Source organism: Narcine bancroftii, chromosome 4 (genome assembly GCF_036971445.1).
Source record: "Narcine bancroftii isolate sNarBan1 chromosome 4, sNarBan1.hap1, whole genome shotgun sequence".
In the NCBI taxonomy this organism is placed as follows: Eukaryota; Metazoa; Chordata; class Chondrichthyes; order Torpediniformes; family Narcinidae; genus Narcine; species Narcine bancroftii.
In genome coordinates, this window is record NC_091472.1 from 135,759,658 (window position 1) to 135,782,302 (window position 22,645).

Genomic DNA, 22,645 nt, shown 5'->3' on the forward strand with positions numbered 1-22,645 from the left:
ATTGCATGGCATCAGGTTTTTATTCTGTGAGCTCATTTAACTATTTCATGGCCACTGGCGCTTAGGCAAGAGTTTAAGAGACAAAGTTGATAGTCATCCCATCCACAATTCAGTTAGAGGCACATCTCGTTGAAGGGTATTTTATCTATTCAATCAATATTTTGCAATTTGAAATTTGATAGAACTTACAGCCAATTAAAATTGCAGAGAAGTCAAAATTAATACATTTCCTGCTTTGGATACAGATTAGTTGAGATCATTTAACTATATGTAAGATAACCTCTAATCACTGCTAAAATCAATATATCCACAGTATGGATATCATGCAGGAAGGGCTGATTTAGTAGCCACTGCCAAGTTGTCAATAGTCAATGGTAGCCTCGCATTGCAAACAATGAGAAATTTCCATGGATAGCAAGATAACAGATATTAATTTGGCTGAATTTTTTAAAAACCCAGAAAATACTGGAAATGCTCTGTTCAGACAAAGATACTTTGACCTGAAACATTAACATTTCCCTTTCTAAAGAGGCTGTCTGACCTGAGCATTTTTAGCATTTCCTGTTTTTATTTCAGATCATCTGCAGTTTCTTGATTTTCAGTTGCTGAATTGGATTTTTTTTTCCTCGTCTTTAATTGTCCTTTTACTCTGCACCCAGGATTGCACAATCTGTATGGAGAGGTTGGTCAGCTCATCAGGCTATGATGGGGTCCTGAATCTGAAAGGTGTGAAATCGGAGCTGGTGGGAAAGCTCAGTAAATGCAGTCACATGTATCATCTCCTGTGTCTTGTAGCCATGTACAACAATGGCAACAAGGTAAGACAGCCAACCAGTACTCCCTCTCCACAAGCAATGACTGATTGATTTCTCAGCTTGCAAGACCCAAACTTAAAATTTCGGTCACTTGACCCAAGAAGCTCTGTCAAGGAAACAGCTGTGTTTGAGTTCAATGTTAACTTGTACGGGAAAAAAAACAAGTGGCAAAATGGACATATTTTAATATGAATTGAAAGATCAGTTTTATAAAGAATAAGTCCCAGGTCTGTAGGCATGCACAGTATCTTGTTGTAACGCAGCATCAACTAATTAATGGAACCAAATGGTAGAGGAAAGCTAGTTCTTATTCTTCTGTAATCACGATCATTCATTGGTTGGCCAACAGTCAACCAAAAGCATATGGTGTTGAAGACATTATAAGTTATTAATTGAAAGCAAACTTAGGTTACATATAAATATCTCAATTTGACTGAGCAATGAAAAGTTGCACTGGCTGTTGATAATGAACTACAAGACTAAGCCTTTGTCTTTCAAAACAAAAGTTATTTTTAATCCATTTCAAACATGAAAATAGAATCAAACTTTAACTTAACTCTATACTTAACTAACCCAAATAACCCCTTTCTAATTCTAAGCACACGTGTATATAATCTGTGTGTAAATTCAAGAAAAGTTATTTGGTTCACAGTTCAATCTCACTTCTCCTTCTTTCAAATTCTCTGGTTGCAGGCACTCACCATACTGTGCATAGAATTTAACATGTATAAAGTTCACCAGGCTTGTGCTTGAAAGGTAAATGTTTACCGCTCAGGAAGGTTCTTGTAGGGTTTGCAGAGAGAGATATTTGTGGCTCCAGGATTTCCACAACTGAGGTACCACCACTAGTCATCTCAGGGTCTCACTGATGAAACTTGCCCCATCAGGGTCTTCTAGATGGTAACCTCTTTCGTCAAGCTATCACAGAGTTCCATTCCTTCCTCTATTTCAAGAGAAATATCAGATAGATAGCACTTCCAGCCATCTACTGCTCTGAAACTTGCTTTCATCAGTTTCAAAGAGTTTTCTCTGGATTGCACTTTTCAGTTACTTGTCAGTGTCCCACACACTGACTGACTGAGCTGTTAATTCAACTCTCTCTCTCTCTCTTCCAACTGAAACTCCAAAGAGAGCATGTGACTCATGTCTTGAAACCCCCCCCCCCACCTTCTCCAGCAAACAACAGGAGTTCTTCTGCTCCCATCTGTTGTTAGATAAACAAAATCCAGGAGTGACCTTTCTATGAGCACTTTGCAGAAAAGGTACTGATAAACAGCATGACTCCAGCAAGACAAAGGTCAAGCATTTTATGACGTCAGTTCAATTAACACCTACTTTTGAAAGGTGCTTACGTTCTCCAGAGATTTTGCAATGTGAATTCTTCAGTCTTTCAAATAAATTTGTTTTAAAATGTGTGTATGTATGTGACCTACTCTAAATCTATAAATTCTCCCCAAATATTATTGTCTCTCTCTAATAAATATACATACATTTATTTATTTATTTGTAAGAGACTATGCAGAAAAAAAATATTTACTTACATCTAAATTAAGATGGGAAAGGGATCTGAATATACAAATTCAAGAAGAAGTAGGGTCAAAATTATGCTATGAGAGTGTAAACAAGTACAATTAATGACAGATATCAAATGGTACAGTTTAAATTTTTATACTCCATATAAATTACATGGACTTAATTCCAATGGCTTTGATCAATGTTTTAGATGTAATAAAGAGGTAGGAATCTTTTTACATTCGGTATGGCAATGTGAAAAAGTAGAAAAATTCTGGGAGGATACAAGTACTTTATTGAGACAAGTTAAGAAACAACAAATTCTGAAAGATCTGAGAATATTTTTGCTTGGTAATATAATATGAAGTTAGATATTTATCAGAGGAAGTTTCTAAATGTAACAACAGCAGTAGTGAAGAAATGTATGATAGTAACATGGAAATTGGACAATGTATGGGGTTGAAAAGATGGAAAATGGGATTACAAAATTGTATACTATGAGAGAAAATAACATAATTTACAGAATCAACCAGAAAACTTTTACATGATCTGGAAACCATATATGGATTTCATTGGCAAAAGTTCATCTACAGCATCCACCTCTCCTGCTCCAACTCGCCCTAGTTAACTTAGAGGTTTAAGATTAATTTTGTAAAATTGAAATTTAATTAATTAATGAATTATATATTGCAAATTCAGGTAGGTTTTTTTCATTTTTCCGCCTACTTTTTTGTGGAGGGGGAGAAAATATAAAATTATGTATTCTTTTTGCATTGTTTATTGTTGTGTATGATTAAAGAGAAACATATATAATGCATTTGTTATGGATGCAAATGAAAAATAAAGTTTTCAAAAAAAATTATGAGAGGCATAGATAGTTAGTTTCCTGTTTCCCAGGGCAGGATCAGCAAACTCCAGAGAATATATGTATAAACTGAAGGGAGGGAAGTTTAGGGGTGATGTCAGAGGCAAATTTTATTTCAATTTAAGTAAAAAGAGTTGTGGGTGCCTGGAATGACTTGTCAGGTCAATGTTGGAGGCTGAAACATTGTCTAAGAGTCTCTCAAACGCCCCCAGACACATGGATGAATTTTTTTTAAAAAAAGAGGGTTCATGGGGTTGGGAGGGTTAAGTACTTTTTTGTTAGGAAGGAATATATGGGTCAGCACAACATCAAGGACCGAAAGGCCTGTATTATTCTCGGTTCTCTGCTATAATGGTTGACATTTAGTTATTTTCACTAATAATGGAAGGTACCTTCTCTTTTTGATCTGCATAGAAACCTTTGGTGGAGATCAGAACCTACGATCCAAAAGTAAAAAAATAACGGTAGCGCTGCTGTAACAGCAGTTCTGCCACTGGTGTGGACCCAGGGACAGTGGGGAGCGGAAATACATCACTCCACCACCTACTGTGGCAGGCTGCACCAAAGAAAAACACAGGCACGATACTGTTTGGGGTAACACAGCTTTATTCCACTCACATAAATATCTAGTTGGCTGCTAGCTGTACTTACAGTGTGATCCCGGGAAGAAACGAGAGAGCGCACGGTCGGGACCTCAATTTTATATCAAGGGGCCTCTAGGCCCACCTAGTGGTCAGATGTCATTAGGTCAGGTGTCGTGTCTCTAGGCCCCCTGTTGGCTGAGTGATATACCGCAGCGTATCATCATACCTACCACCCAGTCCTACTGCTGACAGCTTCGTACAGGCTTTAAATGGCCTGTTAAAGTTGATAGTGTTTTATTTAAAATCCTGTGGTCATGGGGTTTGGGTTCAAGATGGTGGTGCCTGGGTTCGGCTGTGGCCTCAAGGGGTGCGACCCCAGGGGAGCAGCAGACTAGTGCAGGGCACCACTAATGGGGAGAATAATGCCTTTAAGAAGGAGAAGACGACCCCATGGACAGTCACCTCAGTGGGAGATAAGTGAGGGCTCTATGGCTGAAGGACAGTCAGTGAGCTATTGGTGACTTGCTGGCAAAGACCCTACACAGGCTGAGGGCTGCTGGGAACTGGCTCATGAGAACCAGATATCAAACCAGGATTCAAGAGGATGCAGAGGTCAAGGAGAGCTCCTGAAGTGCCCAGGTCGCTGAAAACTTCCTCATCTTGTCAGAGGTTAGAATCTGGGCTCACATTGCCAATGGTTGAACTGGACTGGAGTTTTAACTGGAGAGGCTGTGGGAGTGCTGGAGGTGAGTCCATGGACACTTAGTGACTCTGGAAGGACTCTCTTTTGCTTCTCTTTCTCTGACTAAGTGGCATTGGACAATGCTAATGGTGAATCTTTGTTGCCCTTTGGCAGACTAAATGAATTAGCGTGCAATATATTTATGTTTTATTACATAAGAATAAATATCTGATCAATTATCACATTCTGCCTTTCACCCTGCCTGTACCTAGCTCATAGTAAGTAGTACTCAGGTACTTCCAGAGTGGAACAAAAATCTGGGCTCCCATTCCATGCAGCATTGAGAGAGAGCTGCATTGTCTGAAGTGCCATTATTCACATTAAATCAAGTACCTGCTTGCACTTTAACATAGTTATTTTGCAGAAAACTTTGTTTGAATCTTGTTGCCAGTTGAAACACATCAATATCCTCAATATTTTTTCTGTTATACCTTTTTGCGATCTGTGCAGAGACTGTTGGAAATTCAAGGTACCCTTCAAAGACCCACAAATAAAGTTTTTGTGGATTCTAAATGTAGAATGTGCTTCATTTAAACAAGGGACAAATTGTAAGCAATATGTCAATTCCACAGGTGTCAAACTAGAGTTTTGCATTGAGAAAACCTCATCTTCATTTTGAAGGCTTTTAAGGATTCATTTCATTAAAGCGAACATCTGATGACGTTGGGAGAGATGCATCTTGTGGCAAGTTTGAGCAAGAGAATAGCCTGCTCTCGTACTGCCCACTTTGCACAGGAGGTTAGGCAGCTGGCTCTCTCCCCAATAAAAAAAAACTGCAATTGTTTGTGATCCAATCTGTATATTTACAGATTAAGGACTACATTTAGTTAATTCCAGAAGAATTGAAAAATTGCACAGATGTTTCAAATCTCAAACTCTTGCTGCAACATAGAGAAGGTGTCAGTTTGACCATCTCTCAGTAGTTTACTGGCCGTACTCTCCACCTACACCTAAAGTCAATGACCCAGTCCAAAAACTTCTAAGTCCTGGTCATTACCACACAAACCAATCTGGAAGTACTCAAAAGTGTTGAAAGCTGAAGACGTTTCTCCAGGTGGATTCCTTTTTCAGGGGCTCCCATCCATTGCCTACTAAATATACACCCGAGTCAAGAATTTCCCCTTGAGGGGGATGTGTTTTGGTTGAGCTCTCCATGAAGAGTACTAAGTAGATGATCAAAACTTGAAAATCAAGATTTATTTAATCAAAAGTAGATAAATGTAGTACGAAGAGGCCAAGGCAGCCGAGAACAAAGATCGAAGAAGCTCTTATTCAACTGGGAACATTGGGTGAAAGTACGAAAGGGAGCGGTGCAAAAATGGGAACGGGAGTGGCAGAACCAGGTAGAACTGGGGAGTCGGGTCAAGAATTGAGCACCATTTGGAAAAAAATGGAGAATTTGAGTAACCGATTCCTAAATGTTGAAATAGAGATGAGAGATTTGATGGTAAAAATGACCAAAAGAAAAGAGATTGTTCAAGATCTAATGGAAAGAATGGGTCAAGCAGAGTTTGAACTGATGAAAACATATGAAAAATTAGACTTTCGGGGAAAAAAATCCAAAGTATGCAAGTCAGATAAACAAGGTCTGCTGGACAAAATTGATCATATGGAGAATGTTAGTTGATAGAATAATGTCTGAATTATTGGACTAAAGGAAGAAATCAAGGGAAGAGACCTGGTGAACCTTTTCCAAAAATGTGTTGGGAGAAGACAAGTTTGGAGAAAAGCTGCATATCGAGAGAGCTCACCGAACACTCGGACCCAGAATAGCCCATAAACAGAGACCAGGACCAGTTCTGGTGAGATTTTTTAAGCAACCAAGAATGCGAGACAATTCTGGAAGCAGCATATGATTACTCTAAGCAGATCAATGGCCCGCCCAAGGTGAATCATGAAAAGGTACTATTTTTCCAAGATTTTAGTCTGACCTTGATTAAACAAAGAAGAGAATTTGAAGATGTGAAAAGACAATTACGTGCTAAAAATTTGAAATATTCAATGATATATCCGACAACTTTGAGGGTCGAAGTAGCGGAAGGAAATGGGCAATTTTTGAAGAACAAGGTGGAAGACTTTCTGTAAAATATATATTAAAAAAAATCAAGGTTGCCAAAGGAGAAGATTGTGAAAATATTTATAATGGAACTAAGTAAAAGTTCATTTTTTTATTTTCTTACAAAACTGTTTTGTATTCATTGTTTAAAATAAAGTGTATATACTCACATATTCACAGTGATCTCAGTAAAGGGGAAAAAATCTGGGAGAAGTGGTAGCAGTGCGGAGACTCTGGTCTAAGGGGGAGAAAGGCACCTGGATAGGAGTAGCAAAACAAAGATGGCCCCAAAGGAAGGCACTCTTGTTCCTCGACAGATTCCGTAGGCTTTTATCGCGAGCTTTCAGGGCTCTACATCTATGTCTCCATCGGGGCAGGGACATTGTGTTTTTCTTAAAGGGAAATGATCGTTTTAATTTAGAGACAAAGAAATCTTACTGTTAAAAATATTGTTTTACATAAGAATATGGCTAGAATATTAAAATTTATTAGTTTTCATGTTAATGGAATTAACAGACCAGTGAAGAGAAAACAGGACTTGGCATACCTGAAAAAAATTAAATGCAGATATAGTCTTTTTACAAGAAATACATCTTACCAAATCAGAACATGCTAAATTAAAGAGGATGGATGGGACACTTAATATAGTCTTTCTTTGGATCAAAAAGGAAGAGGTATAATGATTTTATTTAATAAAAATATACCAATAATAATAGAAGAGACTTTAACTGATCAAGATGGAATATTTGTAAAGGCATACTGCAAAATTTATGCAGAATCATGGACATTTATGAATATTTACTCCCCAAATTATGATGAAGTCTTATGAAGGATATCTTTTTAACAACTGCAGGGGAAAGACAAAAATATATTGATTTCAATTTTGTTTAGATCCAATATTGAATAAATCAGTGAGAAATGCAAAAATGATACTGTCATGTGAAGGATTTAAATTTAATTGATATATGGAGGCAGAGCAACCCTTTAGAAAGAGACTACTCATTCTATTCAAGGATACTTGATTCATATACAAGGATTGACTTATTTTTAATGTCTGCCCAGCTACAGAGTGGTAAAAAATGCAGTACTTGGCAAGACTTTTATCAGACCATTCGCAGTTGATTTTAACTATTAGGGTAATGGAAAATCAAGAAGATATGTACAGATGGCACCTTAATGCTACATTACTAAAGAGGAAGGACTTTTGTGAATTTATTAAGAGACAGATAGAAATAACTTGTGAAAACAATGTTCCTTCCACTGACAATAGTTTTCTAATATGAGATAGGCTTAAAGCTTATCTGAGGGGACAAATTATTTCTTATACTAAAAATCTTGAGAGAATATCTAAGAGACTTGGAAAGTCTAGAGAAGGACATAACAAAATTGGAAAAAGAATATCAGAAACAAGAAAAATATAGAATATTAGAAAACAAAAAGTTACAATAGACTACAATCATATAGAATAGAAAAAATATATTAAAAAACTAAGCAAAAATATTATAAACTAGGAAAGCTGGCATATAAAGTGTCATCTTGGCAGGTTAAAGCAGAGGAGTCACCAGAATGATAAATGCAATAGAAATAGAAGCTAATACTTTAACATATAATTAAAAAGAAATAAATAGCATGTTTAGACAATACTATATGAAAGTATACAAATCAGAATTAGTAGATGAAAACAAAATGGAAGAATTTTTTTTAATGTTGAACTTCATATACTAAAAGAGGGAGAAAAAGATAATTTAGAAGCCCCTTTTACAAGGGAAGAAATAGACGAGCCTCTGGGTACTTTGCAATCTAATAAGTCCCAAGGAAGTTTTTTTTAAACCCTGACAGTGTACAGATTTATTCCAAGAAGAGGGAGGGGAGGGGTTGTTGTGTTTTGTAAGTTATATAATGGATGTTTTTGATACGTATTTTTATAGAAAAAAACAAAAATATTAAAAATATCCCTTTTAAAGTCCAAGCTAAAAAACAAAAGCAATGTCCTGTAGCAACATTTCGATTCTATGCATAAAACAGTATCTGCACCCATAAATCATTTTCGTGACATGGTACCCTTTGAACAGTTTCACATCTCTTGCACAATGTCTGACCATGAGATGATTAGGATCAACCGTGTCTGCCTGTCCTGCATCAGACTTGTCAGCCACAAACGAGCCTGCAGCTGACGTGGACATTACCCCTCCATTAATCTTCGTCCGCGAAGCCAAGCCAAAGAAAGAAAGAATTCCATGCAACATAGGATACCAGATCAGCCTGTAGTTTCTGTCAGCTAACCGAGGGATCCCATTCACCACAGATTCCAGATCAAACAAAACTGCATTCTCAATTCTCATTTCCATACCCACGCAACATTCATTTCACCCCACAGTGTAGGCTGGTCAACAGATTGACGGCGGAAGGTTTTTCCTAGGATTAGAAGGTTTTTGGGAAGAACAAATTTACCTTTTTATCGAACAAGACAGGCAGAGACGTTTGTGTTTTTTTGACAAGAATGCACGATGGGTGGTCAGTGGCACTCCAGTTCAAAATATGAATGGAAAAAACAAAATGCAATTGTTGGTTCTTTACTAAATGATAAGCCTGTCTACAACATATTTGCAGATGCTGTGGATGTGTTGATGGAAACTTCACAGGAGTTGCCTACAATTTTTTTGTAACCACTTCCTCTCATCCCAGTTAGCAAATGGGTCTTGTTGGAAAGTTTACATTTGTCAATAGTAGGTATGAGGAAGTGGTGGATGTGCATCCCAGCGCTGTGGTCATTGGTCTGAATGGAGTGACGAAACCTCAGTAAGAAATGGGAATGAAAATTGAAGGGTCCATCTGTAATATTGTACCAGGAGAATTTATTGCGCACAGACCCCCGTAAACATATAGTTTTTGGAGTAAAGTACATTACAGCATATAAATTCTGAACTCAGAAGAAAATTGTGCAGGTTCCTTGCAAATGAAAAAAATAGTGGAAATCATTGTGATTGTCCCCGTTCAGGATGGCAGCCTGCAGTGCCCCACTTGCAAGGCGATCTATGGTGAGAAAACTGGAACACAGCCACCTGGGAAGATGGAATATCACTTGATCCCGCATTCACTCCCCGGATACCCGGAATTCAAAACAATTCGCATTGTCTATGACATCCCAGCGGGATTACAGGTGAATGCTTTTAACTGTTTCCTAGCTGTCATATTTTTGTGCCTCTGTTGTGGGAACAGAGTCTTTGAACATTTTGAAGGCAGTGATACACAAATGATTAGCAAGGGGATGAAAGTTATTGTGGGTAGATAGGAGGGAAACATTGCAAATGGATCCAAGAGGGTGATTTTTAAAGGTTTTTTAAATTATGAAGGACTTGGATGATCTTAGTCTCTTTGCCAAGGTAGGAGTTGAAAACTTGAGGGCATGCGCTTAAAGAAAGGAAAGAGAGGAAGGATTCGATAGAGATCTGAGCAGTAAATTTTCATACAGAGAGTGATTGGTAGATGGAATACCTTTCCAGAGGTAGAGGTGAAAGCAGAGAAATTTGCAACATTTTTATCAGGTACATGAAGGAGAGAGGTTTTGAGGGATATGAGCCAAACAGATGCAAGTGGGATTATTTTAGATTGGCATCTTGGTCTGCATGAAGGAGTGGGTTGAAGGGTTTTATTTCACAAAACAATTAATGTATAAAGCTGATGAGGGTGGATTGTCCACTCCAAACTCGTGTTTTGGAAGGAACCACCAAGGAATGACACATTTTTTTAAAATCACCCAAATAAAAGTTATTCTAGCAGCACTCTTGAATTTTAGTGCCCTCTTCTAGCAGATAAGACTCCTTGTAGATAATGTGAGCATGAAGTTACACCTCAATTGCTCCACTATGTTTAGGAAATCATGATTCACTTGTCAATCCAGTTTCACTTATCATTCTTTTCCCGGTCATTCTCAAAGGGCGTTGAACACCCCAATCAAGGGAAAAGGTTCACAGCCAGAGGCTTTCCCCGACATTGCTACCTGCCCGACAATGAGAAAGGCCGCAAGGTAAGAAGAAACTTTTGTTGTGTTGCTTCAAGATTACCAAAAATTCAAGTCATCAATTAAACTGAAATTGAAACCTAGACTAACAACCATTACTTGATATCTAATCAAGATTATTGAACTAAGCTCTTTCCTGCATGTGAATTGCAAATCTTGGATCACAGAACAGTCACTACACAGGAGTATGATAGCTCCACATTTCTCTTGGTCCAAAAATGATCACATCCGCCATTTCATGGTCATCGTGTAGAAACAGGCCATTCAGTCCAACTTGCCCAAGCCTTCCAAAATGTCTCACCACACTTGTCCCACCTTTCTATATGTGGCCCATGTTCCCTCTAAATCAGTGGTTCTCAACTTTTTCTTTCCACTCACATACCACTTTAAGTATCCCCTATACCATAGGTGCACTGTAATTTGTAAGGGATTGCTTAAAATGGTATGTGGGTGGAAAGGAAAAGTTTGAAAACCACTGTTTTAAGCGCACCTAATTGACTCATTATGTGCACAGCTTCATAACTCCAAAGGAAATGGGCCAATGACAATTTTTCTCAAGCAAAATATTTCAGTAACAATTGGGTCTAGAGCAATGATTCTCAACCTTCCCTTCCCACTCACATACCATCTTAAGCAATCCCTTACTAATCGCAGAGCCCTAATGACATAGGATTACTTAAGGTGGTATGTGAGTGGGAAGAAAAATGTTGAGAACCACTGATCTAGATCCATGTCAACAGCTCTGCAAATCATAGAACTGTTGGGTACAGGAGCCTCAAGTTCAGACACACAGAGTAGGTTAGCAGCCTCCATCTTATGTGGTTGATTCCTGCAATTAAGGAAATTTCATAAGACAACATACAGATTTTGTAGGTTAATTAGTCACATGGGTCAACAGTTAGTTCTCAACTTACAACCTTTGCGAGTTATGTCCACCCGCACGTACAACCAATTAAAAAAAAATACTGTACATATGCTGAAATTTTTCATTAAAGATTCATTTGTTGAAAATTCTTTGGAAAAATTGTTTTAATACCTCATTAAGACGTGCAAATCTGACGTAGCTAATCTGAGTTATGACCAGTCCTTCGATCACAATTATGGTCGTGTTGAGGACTAACTGGGCTGGAAGGGTCTGTTACTGTGGTGTATCTGTACATTAAAATTAAATTAAATAATTGAGCAGTATGGGCGACAAGAATGAAGGTTGACCTTATTAAGCATTAAGATCTCCAGCAGTTATTGCACTGACAAGAGGTGGTATATAAATTACTCTTGCTGTAGGGACTGTGAGATGTCCATTAGAGATCATGATCAAGGATCCTGGCTGATGAGACAGCTTGTATCATACTTAAGAACATTGAGCTCAGTTCCCCAAGTGATCCAAGCATTGAGTGCAGCTTGCAACAAAGCTGTGGTCATTTTCTACTTGTAGCTTGGTATCATGTTCAAAGATGGATAGGTTCTTGATTGGGCAGGGCATCAATGATTATTGTGAGATGGTTGAGCTTTGGGACCGAGTGAAAAATGGATCAGCTCATGACTCAATAGTCTATTTCTGCTCCTATGTCTTATGGTCTTATTTTTATCAATTGTTATTAAAGGGGTGATGCAGATGGCAGTGAAGGGAAGAGGGGAGAGCAGCATTTAACATAACTAAAAAAAAATTGATTTGCACAGGATTTCTGAAGTTCCTCCACTTAGCAGTAGTCCAGAATTCAGTACTTTCAATACACTTCAGACCCAGGACACCTAGTTAGCAATAGGGTGTACTGGAGGGATCTGATGAAACTGGACTAGGCCAAAGATTTTTAACCTGGGAGATGAATGTAACATGCCTGGGGTTGGGGTGGAGTCAAATAAGAGAAATCATCCATGCAAGGTCATGGGATTTAACATGGAAGACATAGGAGTCATGAAGAGGATTCACAGCAGGTGAGGATCAGGGTAAATGAACAAACTGACGTGAAAAAAAATCAGGCATGTGGTGCCATCAGCTCAGGGAAGAATAACAATGGGCATTTCAAAGTTTCAAGGGTTAAGTATGTGGAATCTGTTGATAGATGTCTCCTTGTAGCTACACAAGGAACTGCTAATGTGTGCATAAAAGAAAAGAGCTTAGACATATCTGATCTATTTCTTTCTCATGACTTATATACAGTAAAACTCCTGCTATCTGGCATTCAAGCAACTGGTTAAAAAAAATTAAATCAAGGAAAATAAATTTTAAATATTAAAATAAAAAAGGTTAAAAATAATAAAAGTTTAAAATTGTAAAAGTAAATATTCTCTGAAGTAACACATAAAATTTTGGTAAAGATGGGAGCAAATATCCACCCAGTGAAGGGCTTTGGTTGTGCTTTGTTCATAGTAGCTGTTTGAAAAAAATGTGTGAAACAGCAATGGCGTCGCTCAGGATGAAGAGCTGGTTGATGCCGCTCGCTGTTGGGGTGATGCTCTCAAAGTGTCTCCTTATCCTTGCTTAGTAAGAGTCACCCCGGTCAGAGGCTTTATCTGTAAACTTGGGGGAGGGGGGATTAATTGTCTAATATTATTGTTGGTCTTTTGGGCAGCTTTGCTGCAGATGCAGCAATGGTTAAATGTTTTCAAAGAACACGACTGAAAATAAAGTAAAATGCTTTAAGATTTATATATTCATGCAAGTGAAGTTTGTTTAGTGCAAGAACAGTATAGTATTTTTGTCTTTTAAAGTGTTTATTCTTAATGCAGCTATATTAGTTAGAATAAGTCTCAAGCAACTGTAAAATACAGTTAACTGGCATCTACCAATCCCCTTAGGTGCTGGATACCAGGGGCTTTACTGTATCTGGGAAAGTATTTTTCTTCTTTGTGTAGAGCTTACCGATTCACAATCCAAGTACCTTCTCACTCTCAGATCTTTCCTTGTCATTTTTTAGATTCTGAAGCTCTTGATTGTGGCATGGGATCGTAGGCTAATCTTCACCATTGGAACATCCAACACCACTGGTGAAACAGATACAGTAGTGTGGAATGAAATCCATCACAAAACAGAGTTTGGATCAAATTTAACCGGACATGGCTACCCAGATCCCAACTATTTGGAAAACGTGCTGGCAGAATTATCTGCTCAAGGGGTCATGGAAGACTGCATTAAGGACTGAGGAGGGGATTAGAAAAACCAGCCGATAGAAGGATGTTGGCCACTGAAGACTACACCCTGTAAAGTACATTACTAGGGTTCAAATATGCTTTGCTTTACTGCCTTGGCCACTACTTTGTTAACTCCAGTTCGGGCTAGTTAAAGCAGACTACATCAGCCTGATTCAGTTTATTGGGGGTAAGTTACAGTGACATACTGTGCAAGTCTGCATCTGTTATTCCTCATGGAAAGACCCACACAATATAAATAATCATGGGCAGGTAAATCAAGAAGAAAAAAAAGAGAGGGCTGTCGAGTTGACAGTTGCTTGCACTGGTCATTTTTTAAAAATAAGAACAGAAATGTTTTCCATTTGTTCAAATTGTAAACCATGCACCTCCTGCAGTATGGCAGCTGACTGTGCACATAGAGGCAAAAACACTAGCACGCCTGATTAGTTGTAGGAACGCTGGCATCAGTCAACATGTCGCTATCTAGAGGTCATAAGCCGTATGTAAAACCTGCAGAATTTTCATACACAAGGTGTGCACATCTCTCAGGGATGGCAGTCTTTTTGCTTGGATGTGTCATTGTAAATGGTGTACAGTGGACAAAAGGAAGAGGAAAGGAGCTTTGCATGTGAAAACTGTATGGCTTTAAAAAGTGCCCATTTTATCCTATTTTATCACAAGGACAGCAACACCATGGAGCATTTTAAAAAGTTTTGACAAAGGTAGTTTAAATTTAAAGACACCTGCTTATTAAAGTATTATTCAGAAATAACTAAGGGCTTGTTCTGTGTTAAAGGTCTGTCTCGTTACTCCATTAGTCCAGCTAAGTATTAGTGTCCTGGTGGCCCATGCTGCATGTCAGTAACAATGAATACATACATCCTCAGCTGAGGCTGTTTAATTAACTTTTTCTATCTATAGATGTTGCTATACTTTATAGCAAAATATGTAAGTGTCTTAACTGAAACATTTATGTCTGCTGTGTTCGAGACTATTCGGTTTGAGTTTGGCAGCGAATGCACCAGATGCCAAATAGTTACTTTTTCTCTTGATTTTTTTTCCCCTCAATGTTAATGTTTCTGTTTTTAATTTCATAAAGCGATTCCCAATGAAACTCAATATAATTAGCTGTCAGATTATGCGAAAGGATTACTTCAGTGAGGGAATCCTGGGATGATGCTTTCTTTTAAAAAGATTAAGGACAGAACAGTTACGCAGCCAGCCCAAAGACAGAAACTGACTCTTATTCCTGCCAAGTACAATCACTGGCTCGGTAAATTAATGCCTACTGACAGCGGAGTTGAGCTGTTCTGTCAAAGGGAAACTTCATGGGATGAAATGTTACAAGGTTATGAACAGTTTACAAAAATGGTGATAGCTATAAAAATATTCAGTATTATCCTGACAAATGCTGTCAGATCTATTATGTTCATCATCATTTTCTGGCAAAAAGTGATGTTCAACAAATGCTGTTTTGGCAAATTATGTTTTGGTTTGCTGATTTGTATTACATTCAACTTATGATATTTATTTCCAAACAAAAAAAATTGAAAGGAAAAGACATGCTATTGGAGGAGGATAGTAACAGTTCCTGTAGGTGCAATTGTTACCCTATTACAAAGATGAACTAAATGAACTCAGTAGTCCAAGTGTTTGAAAGATACGGGGAATGATGGCAATCTCTCCTGCTTTATTGGACAAATTAGGAAATGGGTCAATTCAATTTATTTAAAATAAACATTCAAAAGCAGGGAAACATTGGATTCATCGAGTAGAGGTATGAAAATGATTTCCGCAAAGCATGCTAAGCTCGAGATTAAATTTTAGGTTTTTTTTTCTAACAACAGGCAGAATTATGAATATTATCAATGGGAAAAATGATACAATACAGGAATACGTTTAAAAAAAAAGGGTCAATGTGGAAAAAAGATTTTAAAAATGTAACTCTATTAGGGCAATGGTTCATCCACCGGAGAAATGGTATCCTGGTAAACATTCTAATGGCTCTTGCAGTCAAATTTAAGTCTCAACATAAGAACTACTGTAGAAAAGTTCCAGATGACCAGCAAATGCAACACATACAGAACATCCATTAAAACCTTAAAGTATTAGGCACAGAATGTATTCCAAGTTTGCCAATGCCATTGATCTGGCAGCATTGGAATCAGTGGCAACCATAGAGCTACTGGCAAAAAATGTAGATTCTGATATAAATTCATTTTTTATATAGAAATAAACATTAATAAAGCATGTGTAAATAGTATTTTGATGTGATGTGCAAAGGACAGCAAAGGCCCAGTAAAGTTCAATTTGAAAGTATTCGGGGTATAATTTCATTGGGGCCTGTGCCACTGGAAAAAACAAGATCATCTCATTAACTTTCATTTTGAAAGTTAAATATAATCATAGATATTTTAGGAACTTGAATCTGAAGATGACAGATCATTTATTTTATAATTGTATTTGTATAACAAACTGAACTCAACTTGAACCATAGTTATCACCAATCTAGCAGTATCATTCCTCCAGAAATAATGAACAAGCTGCGGTTTTAAATTCTACTTTCTATATCTGCAAGAGTTTTGCTACCAAGGGAACATACATTTTAAAGGGTCAGATTAGTGAAATTAGACACAGTAATATGCTCAAATACTAAAAATCACTATTCTTGATATTTAGAAGTTCACTGAAATAGGGAATAGATTCAAATTAAAAACTGCATTATCCAGACAATTAATTGAATTTTGTTGGTGTTGATGTGAGCTACACTGGAGTTATCAATCTATCAAAGTTGCAGTTCATCTTTTTTTTAAACCCGATACACATGGCTTCAAAGAGGATATCCTGTCATATGGATTATTTTGCAGATAGAAATAAGACATTGTGTTCAAGAAAGTATTATGATGTGGATAGGATTGTTCACTAATTGGGATAATGATGGTTTTCTTTATGCTTTGATAATAGAAAGAGCAAATTAATTTATCAAGTGAATAAGCAACTTCAATAGAATTTAAAACTCATTCCAATTCAAAATATCAAACTTGACTGATTATTAAGGCTACCATCTTGTATTGACCATTGGTTCAAACACCAATTATGGAGCAAAATAAAAGCACGGTTCTGGAGAGTAAGTGCCCCTTAGTATGGCCCTTCCTTATTATGTCCAGAACTCAGTAATTCACAGATCATTTGAGTAAGGCTTTTGCCCAAGATACAGTTCAGCAACAATTTTCCAGAGTTATCATTACATGGAAAATAGAAGGGCAAGTTAGTGGTAAATAATAATGCTTCAGCCCTGTACCAACATGACATTTTTAGAGTTCTCTACAATCCAATTAGTTTTGAATGCAATCACTATTCAAAATCAAGCTGAGGAAAATGGCCACTTGTAAAAGTTAAAATGTCCTGTAAGTTATTGTTGGATGCTTCTGGTAATTAAATTAGGTCAGTGTAATTGATGGTACCCACAGTGATAGTGTTGGGGCAGCACAGTTAGTGTAGCGGTTAGCACAATGCTGTTGCAGTGCCAGCGTCCTGGGTTCGAATCTGTCACTATCTGTAAGGAGTTTGTACATTCTCCCTGTGTCTGTGTGGGTTTCCTCTAGATCACACATGTCAAACTCAGTATGTATTAGAGCTGGCCCGCTGGCCGCCACGCCAGTATAGCGCATGCACAGCTAATACTACAAATCCCAGAATACTTTGCAAATGCGTTGGCGCTGGCCCGTCAGCCCGCTAATCGCCCCCACCTCCTCTCTTTACTTTCGTTAGCATCTGCGACCTATCACCTAACTCACATGTAATAAACCCCTTACGAAAAATGGCCAAACGAAAGAAAGAAAACAGGACCTTTCAAGACAGGTGGGAGGCAGACTATATGTTCATCATTTTAAAAGACAAACCTGTTTGTCTTGTGTGTGGAGCCAGCGTGTCTGTAGTTAAAGAATATAACATACGACGACACTATGAAATGAAACACCAGACAGGTATAAGGATCTGAACGAGAAGCAAAAGCTCCAAAAGGTGGAGGAGATGAAAAGAAGTCTGGTTTTACAGCAAACTTTATTTTATATTTTATTTCTCATTTGTTAATGCTTCTTCTGGAAAGAGTTTAACCAAAACTATTATTAAACATTTATTTTAATAAGAAAAAGTTTAACATTACATATGTTGAAAGAAGAGAAAACATGCAGATGCTGTTGAAAATTTTCAATAAATATTTAGTTTGGCCCACGATTTAGTCCAAGTTTTTAATTTTGGCCCTCTATGAATTTGAGTTTGACACCCCTGCTCTAGATGCTCCAGTTTCCTCCCACCCTTCAAAACGTACTGGGTCAATTAGTGTATTTGGGTGGCACAGGCTTGTGGGCCAAAAGGGCCTGTTATTGTGCCGAGTGTCTAAATATTAAATTTAACTCAAGTCAATAGATTGGAAACTCAAATGATTGGCGTAACACTGATTTTACATGCTGTCATTTAAGGAAAGAAATCAGGCAGGTGATAAAACCAGAGTTCTACCTGATCCTGCCAGTTGTCCCAATGATTAGGGCATGCTAAGATAGTAACTGTTCCCTACACTGTGTGGCCTATAATGGACAAGGATGGTCAAGTTAAAATTTTCAGTAACAGATTAAATGTTTTTTTTTTAAAAGAGTTCCAAAAGTGTAGACAAAAAGGAAGCCACAACAGAAAATGGTCTTGATTAGTTAACTGTTTCATAAGGTCTTCATGTAGATCAGAATAAAGTGAAGGACATATATGTATTGAACTGAGAGTTTTTGCGACTGGAATAGCTCCAGATTTTTAAGGTGGGACATACTCTGAAGAATTACTTCAGATGTTAGACTTCCTTTACAACTCCCATTTCTGTCGCTTTCTTGCTGGGAAACAAGAAAAACAGGCAGCTTGATCCAATGCCATTGCAGCTAAACACTGATATTGTTACAGTTATAGACGTTGTGCTGCATACGTGTAAATGGCAGTGGGAGTTCCAGATTGTTCCCATAACAAAGCAGATACTCCTTTCAAGCCAGTTTAACTCAAACTCTATCTGAGTAGGGTACTTCACAATGTAAATGCAGGCAAGACTTCCTGCTTTGAGACCAACTGTTGTCAGAGGTGGTTGTGTGGTATAGCCATTTTTTATTCCATTTGCAGCTCAACAGGACGACTGAACATTTGAAAAGGACTATGGTCATGTGAAATGAAATGTACAAAATAAACACCTCATCTCCATTAAAACTGACAAAGCCAGCTGCTGTGGATCTACAATGCAACTACCCAAAGAGATCTGTTCAGAGCCATAAGGCAATCTTAGAGCATTCTTATCATTTCTGCTGAAATAAATACAACTTCTGGTCATTGAGAACGAGATTAACTATCACAACTGTCACAGAAGCCATCGTGAAATCATATATATCCCAAGATACCCATGAATGAATTGGGGCTGACACATGGTAGGCTCAAAATACAAATTCCCATAAACAAAAACAATGTTAATTAGATAGGAATAACGCAACAAGTTCGCAAATATCATGCAATTTGATTAGAGTAATGATTCCCCTGAGCATTGCTGTATATGATCATTTTCTCAATTTAAAAGCTTAACATCTGTTTTAACCTTAACTCGCCAATTTTCACTTAGGGGTGATCTCCACAATCGGGTTCACGTAAAGCTACACATCATGCAAAATACTTCACATTGTAAAAGAATGAGGTGTGTGAATATTTCTGTCCTATTCCAGTTGTAAGGAGAGATTGCCTTGAGGGAAATGTGATGTGTTATATTTCATGCAGTCCGGACAGTGTTGATGTAGATTCTGAGAGTGCAAAATGCAAGAGGGATCACAAATACTGTCATCCATTACCAGGTCTTGTGTTGTTATTTACTCACCAGCATATCCTGAATTTATGTTTTTTAAAAAAAAAACTCATGTAATATGTATAAACTATTGGATTTGCCTGTAACTGTTAGTACTAAATAATGAATAAACTTTATTTGGAGGATAGCTTTTTGCTTTTGTTGGCACTTTTATTCAAAGACCTATCATCTGCAATCTCACCACTCAAGAAACTTTATTTCTATAATTATTCTCACTGGTTTCACAGGATTTCCTGGACAATTAATCACTTCACAACAGTGTTTGAGCAACTGAATTTATTTTGCTGTTGCCCAAAATGCAAAAATATTGATAACATAATCAATTATTTCACAGGATTTACCTGACCAAGTTTGCATTTTTCAGTCGATTTCACTTAAAGATGACTGACTACATTTTTACCGCTCATGGGTTAGAAGGTGATTTTATCAGATAATTAAACCAAACTGCAGATAGATCTTCAAGGTACCAGTGACCAATCTGCTGGAAGAAAGCCAAGCAGCACCTCCTGATCCCAGTATCTACAGTCCTCTCACATCCTCATATTAACAGTGCCATTTGGTTATATCCTTATGCAGGGTTGGAAAAGTCTCAGTACATTCTCTGACCAGAGAAAAATAATTCAAATTGCTACCAGATTCAAATTCCCTCAAACGTGTTTATTTTAATTAGTTATATCAGGAACATTTACAGATGGCCATGGAGTCAGAAAGCTTGACTGGATTCAAAGGGTTTAATCAAGCAAAATTAAAATTTTAAATTTAGATTACAGCGTGACAACAAGCCATTTCGGCCTACGCGCAATTTACACAAAATTAACCCACACCCCTGGTACGTTTCAAATGGTGGGAGGAATCCAGAGCCCCTGGCGAAAACCCACACAGACCCAGAGAGAACATACAAACTCCTTACAGACAGCGTGGGATTTGAACCCTGGGCCCAATTGCTGGCACTGTAAAGGTGTTGCGCTAACCGCTATGCCAAGTGTGCTGCCCATAACATGCAAAGAAATGTATATTGTTCTTTAACATGACCCATCACAAGAGTTGCATTTCTCTCTAGTGACAGGCACATTTAAACATTTTAGAAGTGGCTGTTCTTAGTGGATGATTTCCACATGAAAAACATAACGGCCCATTTTGGAATAGTGGACAGGGCTTTCCACGGACTTTAAAGGGGGGGGGTGTACTGAAGAAGATTTAGGAGGCTAGATTCTTCCTATTCTGACAGCTCAGCACTGAAAATGGATCTTTAGTGCAGATGGACAAAAATGAAGGGGTTGGAGCAGCCAATCCAATTAAAGCAGTCCCATGGATAAAGGATGCGGATATAACTTCAGAATGACTAATAACTTACTGTTATCTGTAAAAATAATTGATATAATGATCAAGATACAGAGAACAAAAATAGCCCTTTAGCCCATTCTCAGCACATGGTACAAAGTCTACAATGCTTTGGTTCATCCAGGTTCTTTCTACATGCGAGAACTCCTGAAGCCATGACCTCAGGCAGTGCTTCCCAGATTACAGTAACCATTTGGATGAATAATATCTTCCTCAGTTCTCCAAAAACCTCTTATTCCTCCCTCTAAATCTATGCTCTCTGGTCTGAGCCACATTCGGTATGGGAATTTGGTACATCTCTATCAGCTCTAAGCTTCCCCCTGTTCCCCAGCCCTCTGTACTCAAAGGAAAATAAAACCCAGCCTATCCAGGCTGTGCATATAGTTGAAACATTACATTCCAAGAATCATCCTGGTGAATCTGCACCCTGGGTGTCATATCATTATGATGTGGAACTGTACACACTAATACAGCTCCGGTTTGATGAATGAATGTTATACACACTAGATAATGAAGTCAAGAATCCTGAAAATATTCTTCTCACATCGGACCTTCAGGGTTCTATTCACTTGTATTCCCAGGACTCTGTTCCTCAATATACCCATTTCTCCACTATTCATGGAAAAGATTCTAACCTTATTTAATCTGCCTAAAAAAAAATCACTTCACACTTTTTAAAAAGTAAATTCCATCTGCCATTGCCCTGTCCATTGTACAAGCTGATCAATATTATGTAGCTCAAGGCTATCCTCACCATCAACACCACTTTGCATTTTACATCTCCTGCATCCACATTTAGATTGTTATAGAATCATACAATATGGAAAATGGTCCATCTTGCCCAAAACTAGTCCTACCTGCCCACAATTGGCCCATATCACTCTAAAGCTATCCATGTATCTGTCCATTTTTTCCTTTAACACTGATATGTACAACACACACCAAGGACCCCAGCATGGACCTGTGTAGTACACCACTAGTCACAGGCTTTCAATCACAAAAAAAACCAAACTAATTTTGGATTCAATTTACATTGGGCAGGTATATTGAGTTAAACCAGAAACAAACATCCAAAACAAAGCAAAAAAAATTATGGAATTCTCAAAAGTAGTGAGAAACTTGTTCTGCATCACCAAAGTTCTTCAATGCCTGTATGATTTAATAATCCAGTAAAATTCAAACATATTCCTTTAACAGGATGCAAGCTTCTCCAATAGTAAAAATTATGATCAAGTTAAATCACAGATTCTGTGCTGATTTTGTCTGCAAAGTCTGCAACAATGCAACCTCTCTAGGAAGTGGGCATCTTGAACAATTTTCAAACTGCCACATAGACATTTCTCCACAGAAGCCTTAGACGAAAAGGCGTTTTCCCATCACTACTAACTGAGATTTTAAATGCACTCACTGTAAAATAAAGAGATGTGGGAATTAGTAATTAGCTACTGAAAGAAATAAACTAGGTATCAATTCATAGAAAGTTTCTTACGAGTATTTTGTAACAACCTTTTCTAAACTCAGTACAAGTTGTTGGCAAAATCATTGGGAGGAATTTTGGACTTTTAAAGCAATTGGTCATGTTAGTGAATGACTTAAAAGCTTAAAGCCAAGAAATTTGCATCGCGTCTGAAAATATAAAGTGACAGTTTCAATAGGTTCACCATCATTCCCTCCCCCATCCCCCCACCAAGATACT

At 37.7% G+C, this 22,645-nt stretch overlaps 1 protein-coding gene across 6 annotated transcripts in view; it reads left to right on the forward strand.

Moving 5' to 3' along the window:
* Positions 1-19,735, forward strand: part of LOC138761186 (E3 ubiquitin-protein ligase DTX1-like) — a 298,252-nt gene extending 278,517 nt beyond the window's left edge. For 5 of the 6 annotated variants that reach the window (XM_069932911.1, XM_069932916.1, XM_069932913.1 and 2 more), the window contains 4 exons: positions 660-818; positions 9,573-9,734; positions 10,512-10,601; positions 13,514-19,735. In XM_069932911.1, coding sequence (XP_069789012.1) covers positions 660-818; positions 9,573-9,734; positions 10,512-10,601; positions 13,514-13,738 — 636 coding nt within the window. In that variant the 3' untranslated portion in view covers positions 13,739-19,735. The remainder of the gene's footprint in view (positions 1-659; positions 819-9,572; positions 9,735-10,511; positions 10,602-13,513) is intronic. The other variant, XM_069932912.1, reaches the window with a different exon arrangement.
* Positions 19,736-22,645: the final 2,910 nt, after the last annotated feature.